Raw genomic sequence first — 12,084 nt, 5'->3', positions numbered from 1 at the left:
ACATCCTTGATTTCACCTAGAACATTGGCTCCTTCACTTAGGGTGATTTTCAGGCATGCTTCACTAAAATGTGGTTGGTGATCTTTGGAACGCCTCTGGTTTAGAAGAAAGTTTCGAGGGCAAAAAAGGCCCTTTATATACCATAGTAATCCACCCGAAAGCACCTTATTGTCCGCCGCGTGCAGATTGGTACAGATGTCGGCATTTGTCGTTCATCTCGATAAAATAGCGCACCCTAACAGAGAACATCTACACTTGTGGCTTTGAGTGATTGCTTCTCATTGGATGCCAAAAATAAAACATTAGCTTTTGGTTTGACAAAATGGACCATTGAAAATAGAGCTGCGAGAAGTGCCCAAGTTATGCAGCGATAAAGCAGGACTAGCATAGTTGCAACTTAGGTGGAATCGACTGTGCTTGTTCTTGAACTGTACCGTTACAGTTAGGTTGCAGACTTTTCGGTTTCAACCGATAAACGTCCGCCAGTTTCAAAAGTCAAACAAGATTGGTTTGAACCTGAAAACTAATTTTTTGGAAATTTTTGCTCTAAGCAAGGACTATTTTTGGTCAAAACCGTCCTTGTTCAGACGTTCATCAGGGGCGTAATCTAACCCAGAATCGAGCACCCTTCCCGTCCCGAATGAGGAATCGCCAGTATTGGGTAAAATACATTTAAAAAGTACTTTAAGTACAAAGTAAAGGAGAAGTTACGTACAGGGTGTCCCCCCAAAACATTTACAGGGTTTTTATTATTGCAAAAAAGAACTGCATCACTGAGCACTCATTCTCCGCCGAAATAGAGCCCTAGCTGCCCCAACCAGATGCCAACGTTTCAGAACTAACTGCTATCGTGTTCAAAAGTTAGAACCGATTTTCTGAAATTTTCAATGGGACAATGGTGGCCGATGGACCTCTTATAATATATACACCTGAATGGCGCCAGTTACCAAAAACGTGCGAAACGGGCCCCCTATTGAACTTTACGAAAATCACCTACCATCTTTTGACCGAGTTAACGGTTAGTACTGAAACTTTGACATCTGGTCCGAACTGCTAGCGCTACATTTGGGTGGAGAAAGCATTCGGCAATGCAGTTTATTTTGTGCAGTGAAAACTCCTTTAAACTTTTTGGGGGGACATGCTGAACTGGTAGTAAGTACACCAGCCACAATGTACTTGAAATATTATAAATACAATGTACTTGCAAGGTAAAGTAGAAGTTCTTTTTAATGCAACGCTTCATGATGCCGCTTTTATTTTTTTTACTTTTGTGCACTGCTTTGGGGGTAATCGAGGGGTGCATTGGTTAATAATGCGAAAGCATTAACTGTCCCATGGAGCGAGCCGACATTACCAGCTTTGAAGCCGGCTCCCAGCTATCAAACCACGCGAAAAGCTTAGCCAAGTGGCTCCTAGTTTTCCCGATCCCAAAGGAGCGGAGTAAAGCCGATGGATTTCGGCTTCAGTCCCATTGGCTGGCACGCGTCATAGTTTCAAGGAACGAGACTCTCATTGGCCGCTGCGCATCAGTTTCAACGACCACCACCCCATGGCACTGCGTGTCCGTGAGGCAGCGGCTCCACCGCTCCACGCCCAAGGTCAGCGCGCCAAGGACAGTGCGCGCGCTCGACCGTCGACTGCAAGTATGCCGCAGACGATAGAAGGGAGCGGAAGAGCAGTGTGCATGCTTTCGCATTCACTACTCGTAAGAAGTATGTAGGTGTACCTCCACCTTTGTTTTTTTGGAAATGGCGGCAAATATTGGACAAAGTGAAGTGGCCACAGTGTAGTTGGTTTACTCTCATTGACATGCTATTTAATGCAGTCAATTTGTAAGTTGTAAAAAGGGTTCCGTATTTCTGTTATTTCTTTTTTCATTTCGAACTTGTGAGTATTTTCCTTTTTTTTGGGCGGGGGGAGGGGGGGTATTTTTTCCTAAAGATTCGGGGTTTCTTGTGTAAATTGGTTATAACTTAACCAATTCGTACAAAAGACACAGAATCTGTAATAATACCCCCCCCCCCCCCCCCACCCCCCAAGAAAAACAACCCACCAAATTCGAAAAAAACAAAAATAAAACATTTGAAAACACTAAACTTTAGTTATACAGTGAAACCCGTTTAGAACGAACCCACGTACAGCGAATTATTGTCGATATCGAACTTACAAAAAATTTATATAAAAAGGCATATAAAAAGTACTGTTTATAACGAACAACATATGGGCTATATCCCCCCGGAAAAGGTTCCGAAAACGCGCATCCTGTCCCCCCCCCCTTTCACCAAAAAAAAAAAGTAGGAAAGGAAGAAAATTTTAAAAGCTAAAGTTGCCAAGAAAACTGAGCCAAGAAACGATTCAGAAGTGGAGAAAGCTAAAAAATGCACTCTGCACGCACGCACGGAAAAAAAAAAAACTTTTTATCCCAAAACGGTTGCCCTTGAAGAGAACCGATTCATAAGGGGAGATAAGCTATAAAAAAACAAAGAAAATGTCCACGCATGTAAAAAAGAAAAAAAAATTATTTTAGCGCCCAAGACGGAAGCGAAGAGACGAGAAAGAAAAAGAAGGCTCTCGCCTTACAACGAACGCATCGTGGAAGTTCGTTGTAAATGGTTTTTGCTATACCGAATTACTTGCTATATCGAACTGATCACAGCGTTTCCTGCTGTTCGTTATAAACGGGTTTGACTGTAATGCACCTATTTGTATCAGTCTTATAGCCTATAGACCGACATACTGTTTTCAAACAAGCCTGCGATTGTCCACCGAGTGTGGGCTCTGCGAGAGTTCAGAAACCACTGCAGGTCCGTGCGAGGTGAAGTTTATGCGCATGCGCTGTGGCAATAACAGCGCCACCGCAGAGATACGACGTCGGAGCTGCGGGTTGGTGTATAACCTCACTCGGAGAAATGTCCGGATGTCTATTCAAAAGACGGTAGCACTTCATCGCATGACTATGATACACTTTTTTTTTGTTGGATGTGTGTGAACTTTTATTCTCGGCTTCAGAAGTGGTGTACGCTAGCACTGGGAAACTCAAGGACACAAGCACATTGTCCTCTAAAGAGGCTAATTTTACCAAGCACAAGAAGGCACTGCCCAGATCAATGTGCTGCCTTTCTCGGCGCTTTACACAAGACGCAGAGTATAGTTGTTATTACCTTCGGAGAACGACAAAAGAGACAACTTCTGCGGAAGCTCCCTCCTGCGGGCACCCAGCAGCTTGGAGATTGTTTACCGAGTTTGTGATGAGACATAAATCCGCACCCCAACATAACTGAGATTGGGCCGTGGATGCCGAAAGCAATGGAGTATTCTCGGTTTCCCCACAAGGCACTTTTTTGTGCCCTTTGTCTGCCATTGTTTCTGTAGCCCACTATTATGGCAAAATGGTTTCGCAGAATTTGTGGAATATACTTTGAAGTTGGGAGTTGTATTTTGCTCAGAAAGTAACAGAAAAAAAATACTTCAAATACTCCCAACACTGGGAATTGCTGACCTTGAAGTAGAGTGTCACGAGGGATGGTCACAGCGTCTGCGTTCCATTCACGTTGGAGCTGGATGACAGTGTTCGAAAATACACTCTCGGTTGAATTTTGACAAAGAAAGTGCAATTTGCCATCCAAGTGGCGGAAGCACATCAAACACTTCAGTTTAGCACATGGAGCAGGAGAGTAGCAGGGTAAGAGGTACGAAAAACTCAAGCTGATCACGTTCTTTCACCTTTGTTCCAATTTGTTTGCAAGTACCGTTGCATTATGGCAAGTGTGAAGCTTTATAAGCATGGAGGTAGGAAGAAAAGGAGGTGACGTACCGTGCCTCCTCCTGTTGCCAAACTTGAAAGTCCCAAGTAAAGCCGGAAGTAGAGGTCTCGGTCGGTGGGAACGTCCCCAAGGGTGCCCAAGCCTGTCCAATAGCCTCTTTTGGTTTCAGTCATCGTTGGGGGCGTGCCCTTCCAAACCAGAAGTCTCGGCAAGTCTCTCTGGAGGCATCGTGTCGCCTCCAGAGACCTCTTAACTCCATGGTTCCTATTAATTCTTTTTTTCGCGGCTTTTTTGCTTCGTCAATAGTCACTTATAAGCATCCGAATGAAACAACTGGTTAAAATACATCAATTTCGAAAAACAAATAAACTTAATACATCCACATATCTTTCCAACAAATACTGTAAAATCTGCAGCATATACGTACATAGCGTGCAATGCTATCGTAGATTCAGGCACAAGTGCATGGTTTTGTTTAGTGACTTGCACTCTGTCGTGCAGATGAGACGATAAATGAAGCAGGCAGAATTGGAGGGCAGGAGGGTGACTATCTCAAGTTTGCAAGATACTTTTTTTAGAACAGAGGGCATAAGCAAGTTTCTTTTTAGAGAGGAATGCCTCGGTGAACTGGCACTTAGGTCAACGAAATAGATCTGTGCAACCAAAGTAAACTATTTAGATTTGGCCTTCTTACCAAGGAGAGAAATTTAGCCGTTTAAATAACATGAATTGCATAGATGAAGGCCAGCATGCAGTAATGAGCCTCAAGAGCTGTACGTTATCCAGAGAAAACAAGCCTGAAGCCGTTTTGACAGGTTGTATCGTCTAGAATAGGGAAGCCAAAGCACTTGGCCTTTTTACATTTGTCTCACGATCGAAACCTTTCCTCCCTGTGGACTCTGTCCCATAACTCGCCTCTAGTGCCTGTATTCCACGAATGTGGAAGGTCACCATTTGAAATATGCAGCGTTGCAGCAAGATGAACGTGCCCGGATATACAATGGCAGACAGAGCCGTATATTGGGAGAGTCTGACCAGTAGGGGCTTGGCAATAAAGGCGCTGGAGAGGAGAAAAGTGAAAGAACGAGAGAGGGCCGAAAAAGTGAGAGGAATGGGGAGCAAAGAAGAAACGACCGCCATTTTGACGCAATGCTTTCGGCGCAGAATACTGCTGGGGCTACGTGTAGTTTGCTCGAATAAAAGTTTGCTGTCAACTGTCGAAAAAACTTCATTCGTTAGCTTTTTAATCCACGACGAATAACACTATAATTTTCTTTACAGAGCCAATAAAATGAATGGAAAAAAGCGAAACTTGAATGTTGATTCCACGCATTCCACCGGGCGAATAAATGAAAATGGTGGCCCTTCCCGCACAGCTGGGAGCAGCCGGGAGTTCCGAGCGCATGCGCTCATTCCTCTCACTCTGCACCGCATGCTGATTGCCTTACTTGGGAGGGAATCGTTACGGTGGTGAGATCATAAACTGGCCACTCCCAATATACCTATTGCTAAATTACCCAAGCATCGAGTAGAATGCAGGGGTTGGTGTTCCACGCGCACACGCCTTCCCCATATAAAAGATTCGAAGTAAGTAATCAAAATATAGCATTGATGAATGTGCTTGCAAGATGCAATTAGTTTGAGGCATTTGAGAAGTGCAGCGCGTGGAACACGAATCCCTGCATTCTCCTTGATGCTTGGGTAATTTAGCAATAGGTCTGTATACTGCTCTGACAGCAGATACCAAGTCAAAAACTATTGCAGCATGGATGAGCCGTTTGAAACTGTCTAGGTTTGATCCTAACTAGACTGAACCAAGTCATTATAGAAGGTATTCGCGTGTCATTGGCTCAAGGTGCAGGTAAAGTAATTTACTATCTGCCAGGAACAGCTCTGAATATGTGATCTAAATCTGATGAAAGTTCTGCTAGCACGGTTTCAACTGCCAAAGCACACAACTAGGATTACCAACTCTTCAATGAAGAAAATCAGGTTGGGGGGGGGGGCAGTGCGAGGGAGAAGGGGCAGACAAAGGGGTTTCTACAAACGATAACAGGCACTGCCCAGCACCAGTGTTGCCCCGATTTCCGGCCTGCATTCTAAAGTGACAAAGGAGCTAAGGACGCTCGCAGCCAATGCTAGCTACCACAGCACTGCTTCCAACGATTCGTGCCTCACAGTGTGATGCACATTGTTAGGCGTGCATTGGATCACATAAAATTTTTAACTGGATGGCCTGGACCGAATTCGGGACATATAGCTGTCCCACAGGGACAGCAAGTCGGGACAATCCCGCGAAATCCGGGATGGTTGGTAACCCTGCACATGGCTATGGTGGCCAGTGAACACTCTCTATTGATCAACATAACTGAAACCAGAGATTCTGGAAGTACAGACTGTATGTGTGTACTTTTTGTGTCCTCTATTGAGATTTAGATTCACAAGCTCGCTCTTCTTCCATTATTGATGGTGTAAAAAATGCCACTTACTAAATTAATAAGGGCAGGTTCTTAAAATATACTTATAAATATTTGACCAGTGACATCTAGGTCGTAAATAAATTATGAATGTATTAATTTTCTTTTCGAAATGAATTTTGTCTAAAGAGCCCCGTGTCCAAATTTATCTTCCTCGCTTTTTTTAACTTTATTCCCACATTTAATGATCACTAGCTTTCAGGAAATGGAGTATAGCATGATCTCAAAGGCAAAACTTAGCCACAGAGAATGAAGCATTTATTAATGCTCTCAACGAGACACCAAGCAAGCTTTACGACAAACATCAACTAGAAGTTGCTACAGCAGTAAACAACCAGCTGTGCAACGCATAGAAACAGCTGGTCCTTGAAAATGTCCCAGCCATTGAATATGTTACAAGGGGCAGTGCTTGGCAGCTCACGCCAGCTGAACGTTGGCCATCTGCAGATACCGGTGCAGGAAGCTGCTGGCACTGGGCTGGAGTGAAGCATTGATGAGAGGGCCCAGTCTTCCAGGGTATGTCAGGGACAGCTTGTGCAGACACTGCACCAGGTGTAACCTGGGATCAGCAATGGTTCCCCCAAACGGGTCGTGCTCCCTCTTTCCCGCAAACACAAGCTGAGAGTATGCTGTCTGATAGCCGGGGGTATCCTCTACCTCTACGAAATGTTCGTCGTCTGGAATGCTCTCATCCTGCGGAAGCTCCAACAGGTCGATGAGGGCTTGAAGCAGTGGGCCCCAGAAGGAACTGTACTCTCCTTGGACAAGTGCCTCCGCTTCCGTCAGGAGCTTGGTGATGCCGACTGCACACATCTTGCGCTCGAGCGTGCCGGAGACCTTCTGGACGTCCGCAATGACCAGACGTTCCAGGACCATGCCAAACATCTTGGCCTGGATGTCGTCCACTGTCGCTACCAGCGTGGGTGCACCGTAGCGGTACACAAACAGCCCGAAGAACACGAGCAAGCCGCGCACAAACTTGGTGGTCTTGGAGCTCTGCAGCCGCTGAAACAAAAGCAAGAACACTTGGCGGATGTACTGCTTGAGAGCTCCAGAGTCCATGTGCTCCAAGAGCGACTGCAGTATGTAGAAGCCTTCGTGGTCATTGGCCTTGGAAGCAATGAGCTTCTGGAAGACTCCCAGGAGCCCTGTGAGTCGGTCTGCTGCCACTATTTGAGCCGAGCCTCTTTCGATAAACGCCTGGAGCAGCCGGACAAGAGGATGAATGTTTCCCGGCCGTTCCCACAGCACTGGTGCCAGAAGGCACGGGAACAGCGCCATGTAAGGCTCCGGCACAGGCGAAGTGTGGCACTCGAGCATCAGCGACAATAGCTGAAACACATAGGGCACAAACTCTTGTACATCCTGCTGTAGGATGTCCTGAAAGGCTGGAAACAGCGTGCCCTCGAATCCTGCCACAGATGCGGGGTCCTTGCGGCAGGCAATTCGGATGGACAGGCTGAGAGCCTCGAAGAGAAAGTGGTTGAAGTGCGGCTTGGACGGATTCTTACTTGCTTGCAGCAGCTTGGCCGTCAGACTCGGAAGAACTGAGGGCAGGTACGGCAGCATGGCATCCTGAAGAAGTGAGAAGGTTCGCATAATAGCCTTCATGACATACTCGTTTTCTGATGAGCCGGGATGGTTCAATGCCATAAACAGGTTCTTCAGCAAGCGCTCTGTGTGGCTGGACACATCTGTTGCCGCTATTGCTACCTTCCCTTGCGGATCCTTCATGGTAAAGAGCCGGTCAACACAGCTCGCCGCATACGTGTGCACCACATAGCTGGGTGCCAGGAGAAGCTCGATAACGTTCTGAAGGCTCTGCAAAAGCACGGCCTTGGGCAGCTGGTTGCGGAACACCATCAGGTATTTGATGGCATCCGCCTTGAGCACTGGAAAGTCTGTCAGGTTGGAGCTGCTCAAGTCGGGAGCCACAAATTCTTGGAAGAACTCTCCGACGTTGACGAGAGAACTGGTCTGAGTGGTGCCCAACCTTGCAGTCTGTGCCTTGACGGCCATGGAGGTCACCAGGTAGATGGCAACATCTTTGTTCCTCCAGTTCTGGCCAGGATCCTTGGCATACAATTGCAGCATGTCTCTGATGTACTGTGAGAATGTGACAGTTATCTTCTGTTCAAAGTACTTGGAGAGGGCACGCACCAGGTCACAGGCAGCACGCCGGCGGGTGTCGATGTCAGAGCCCTCAATGTCCTTACGAACATACTCTTCTGGGCTGTCTTCAAAGAGCTCTTCATCCGAGGTACGAAACTCCATGTTGGGGATGATGACCTTTTCGCAGATCGAGCTCAGCACACTGGTGTCCTCGAAAAGCTGCTTGTAGTGGGGACGTTCAGCCACCGACGACAGGAAGTGGATGGCATTGCTCACGAGGATGTCGTACTTTACTTGTGGACCGGTCGTGGTCAACAGATGCCAGACAGCGGTGACAAAGCCGGGCAGGTACTTCTGGAACTCTTCGTCATATTTCTGAGCATAAAGCCCCACATTGTCGCAGATCTGCGACTTGAGCTGCTCCAACAAACCAGCCTCCTGGTCTTCGTCCGTCTGTAACAGCTTATTGTCTGTTGTGAGCAAGGTGAGGAAGTGCGTCATCCACACCTCCATGTTGTCTTCGAAAAACTCCGGCAAGTCCTGGTAGTTGAGGCTGTAGAAGACTTTGGAGATGAGAACCAGCGAGCTGAAGATGACTTTGAGGGCTACCGGGTTGCTGGCGTGCGTCTTGGCTAGGTCCATGGTCGCCACGAAGAGGTCCGTCAGCGGCTTGGCGAAGTTGTCCAGGACGTGCTTGATCTCCGTCCAGAGCTCCTGCGACTTGAACTCGTAGCGGTACCTCTTGAAGAGCGAGTGTGCCGTCCGCAGCACGCCGTTGATCACGTGGAAATCGCCGCTTTGGAAGTAGTTTATCATCTCGTGCAGAAGATTGGGCCACCGCGCCGGGAAGTCTTCGCGCCCGATTATGCTGACGGCGTCGCTCAGCTGCTTCTGGATCTGCTCCGGGCTGCGCAGCATGAGGCCGACGATGAGCTCCTTAACCGTGTTGCGGTCGTTCGAGTGTATCCTGTCCGCGCCATCCTCGGACACTGCCCAGTTGCGCTTCACATAGTTTTTGAAGGCGATTGCGCCGGCGACTCGGATCACTATGTCGATGTCTGCTTTGTCCACGAGGTTTAGCAGCAGGACCGGGTAGTTTTGGTTCACCTCCACCGTCTCGAGGAACTTCTCCGCCGTGCGCCGCGTAGTCGGGTCGGCCTGCAGCGTCTGCTGCAGGTAGCTTGCCAAGGTCTGCACGTTATTGTCGGTAATCTCCATTATTGTCCCTCAACTGAACACCTCGCCGAACCAAAGTTTAAATGACGGAAGCATACTCTTAACCCAGGTCATCCAGGCTTGTCGTGATCCAGGCAACCGCCGAAAGCCCCGAAAGGCAGTGTCTGCGTCGACCCGCTCGACGCAGACACTGATTTAAATTAAACTAACTTAAATTAATTAAAACTAACTTAAATTAATTTTACGGCATAAACCACAGAGATCAGTGATACATAGAGATCAGTGAGTGATACCAACAAATAAGAGACGGCGCTCAGATAGCTGACCGGAAGTCGCTTGAAGTTTCCGGAAGTTGATAGGACTAGATGGCTATAAAAAAAGAAACATCAAAATAATCATGGCTGCTCTCCTAAAGAAGAGAGCTTTGGCGGAGTTTAGCCAAGTTTTACAGGTAAATTCCTAGTTCCTTGTCATTACCAATGTCTTTTACTCTTACCTAGTCCCGTGGTTATCGACTGTCATGTTTGGAATTCTTGGTGTGTAGGAAGAGCCGCCGAAACCCCTCAAGAAACTATGCATCTCCAAGAAGCCGGCGCCGCAGAAGACCATCGACGTCGCCGATGTTTTGAAATCTGGGAGCTCCACAGATGTAATCATGATGCTGATTCAACTGACGGAGGCAGTGCCTACGCAGGTAACCGTGACGCATCAATCGTTTGGCACCTGTCGCAATTAGAGAGCTTATGCCATTTAGATCGTATAGTGGTGGATTTTGGCTCCCTGTCATCCTGCCAAGTTTCGGCGACAACATATTTGTTCTTTACAGGGAAAGTTGTAAAAAAAGCCAAACGTTAGACAAAACGTAGTGTCTGGAGTGCCGTCCGACGGCAGTCTTGCAGAGCGTTCGATTGCCGTCCCACGGCACTCCACTCGCGTCTTGAGTGCCGTCCGAAAGTCTCGTATAAAACGAATTGTCAAAACGAGTTTTTTTTTTAAGCTTAGCGTAGCTTAATAGCGAGTTCGTTCCACGGCACTCCGCAGCGTGGAGCCGGTTCGTTTTGGGCCGGCACTCCACGAGTGGTTGCACTCCGAGTTCGTTTCAGCGTCGGCACCCCCACGCGTGCATGCTGCACCAAAATGCAATCCCGTCATGCCTCGCTCCGGCGAGGAGCGGGAGCTAGAGCACTATATAGCTCCTTCGGAGCAGAGTAGCGCAATCTAGAACGCCGCCTCTCGGCGACTAGCGGCGAACGCCCGGAGGTTCCAACTGCGGTCAGAAATGCATGGGGAACGTGAGAAAATCGTTGTTTCTCCAGTGTTGTGGGAATGTACGGAATCGCAATCATTTTTGACATAATAATGTAACACTTTAGAATAATTTGCGCTAAGTTTTGTGCCCCGTAAGGACCTGACTTTTTTTTTAAAATTGCCTGAGCGGCATCATGCAGCAGACGACACGGCGACGTCACACCATTCACGTGACCCGCTCCGGCCAACCCGAAAAGCCAATCTCCGCTGCGAGCAAAAATCGTCTGCTTCAAACGCCATTGCCTTGGAAATTGCCTTCTCAAAATTTGCACACGCATCCGATATTGTTAAAACTTTGATAAAGTGTTTAGTGCTTTACCAACTTCACGACAGACTAGTTTTGAAAAGTGTGAACTCGCCGTTAATTTTTTAATCAGCCGTGTTGTGTCGATCTCCATGTATTCTCCCATAGGGCGGGCCGCCTCCTGGAACCCTGAGTACCACGTGACTCGCGCCGAGCCGCGCTGTCGGCCATGTTGTCGGCAAAACACGGGGTTCAAAGGATTGCGTTACTCTGCTCCGTAGGAGCTATATAGTGCTCTAGCGGGAGCAGACGACGAGGGCTCGTCTGCTGCGATATGTCATTCGTACAGCAGAACCAAAAACAAAACAAAAAAAAAAAGTAAATTTTCTGAAATCGCGTTTTGCGGGCAACGGAATCGAACAGGAGCTTCAATTGTGAACGTGTGCTATTTCATGAAGGAAGCAGTTGACAATCCATGCTTTATTTGCAAGCTTTTAGTCGCTCCGTTGCAGCACGGACACCGAAATGTACCAGTGTCTAAAGAAATGCTCAGAACAAAGGGATCAGCGGCCCCCGAGATCTATCTCACCATCCGTGTGCAAGTGAAAAATTGAACATTTGTCTACGAAGCTCCCCCTGCAAAACCTATGACTGCCCAATAAGCATCTGAGAAAGCTAAACAAAGTGACTTTACCTGAGGCCTGGACAACATCATGTTTAACATTTACCTACATCAGCTATCTTGCCCCATCGTATTTTGTTCGAGAAAGCTCTCATTCTTGACACCCTCACCAAGGCTAAAATATGACCCATCTGTAACGTCAACGCTAGTTTTTATTTGAAGTCGGTACTCTTTCTACAACATAGATGGCGACAGCATCAGTCTGCGCTCGGTGCATTTGGTAAGTTTGCTCGAGGCCAGTTCTCCGTGCAACACTCTGCGAGTACGATGCATTCTGGAGACCACTCTAACGGTGCCAGTGCGTGCAAAATGAACTTGCTA

At 47.5% G+C, this 12,084-nt stretch overlaps 2 protein-coding genes across 2 annotated transcripts in view; one reads left to right on the top strand and one right to left on the bottom strand.

Moving 5' to 3' along the window:
- Positions 1–6,477: 6,477 nt before the first annotated feature.
- Positions 6,478–9,857, bottom strand: LOC121837458 (exportin-2-like). Its single transcript, XM_042293064.1, has one exon. The coding sequence runs from the start codon at positions 9,569–9,571 to the stop codon at positions 6,659–6,661; it is 2,913 nt and encodes a 970-aa protein (XP_042148998.1). The 5' UTR covers positions 9,572–9,857; the 3' UTR covers positions 6,478–6,658.
- Positions 9,858–9,910: 53 nt separating this feature from the next.
- LOC8044028 (integrator complex subunit 4) overlaps positions 9,911–12,084 on the top strand; it is a 74,505-nt gene continuing 72,331 nt past the window's right edge. Inside the window, exons 1-2 of the mRNA XM_029989626.4 lie at positions 9,911–9,980; positions 10,074–10,223. Coding sequence (XP_029845486.2) covers positions 9,927–9,980; positions 10,074–10,223 — 204 coding nt within the window. The 5' untranslated portion in view covers positions 9,911–9,926. The remainder of the gene's footprint in view (positions 9,981–10,073; positions 10,224–12,084) is intronic.

Source organism: Ixodes scapularis, unplaced genomic scaffold (assembly GCF_016920785.2).
Source record: "Ixodes scapularis isolate PalLabHiFi unplaced genomic scaffold, ASM1692078v2 PGA_scaffold41__6_contigs__length_2269736, whole genome shotgun sequence".
In the NCBI taxonomy this organism is placed as follows: domain Eukaryota; kingdom Metazoa; phylum Arthropoda; class Arachnida; order Ixodida; family Ixodidae; genus Ixodes; species Ixodes scapularis.
The sequence above is the reverse complement of the archived record's forward strand: the minus strand, read 5'-3'. Positions and strand labels throughout refer to the sequence as shown.

Excerpts from the sequence above, each read along its gene's own strand:
- LOC121837458 (XM_042293064.1), bottom strand. The coding sequence starts at position 9,571 with ATGGAGATTACCGACAATAACGTGCAGACCTTGGCAAGCTACCTGCAG.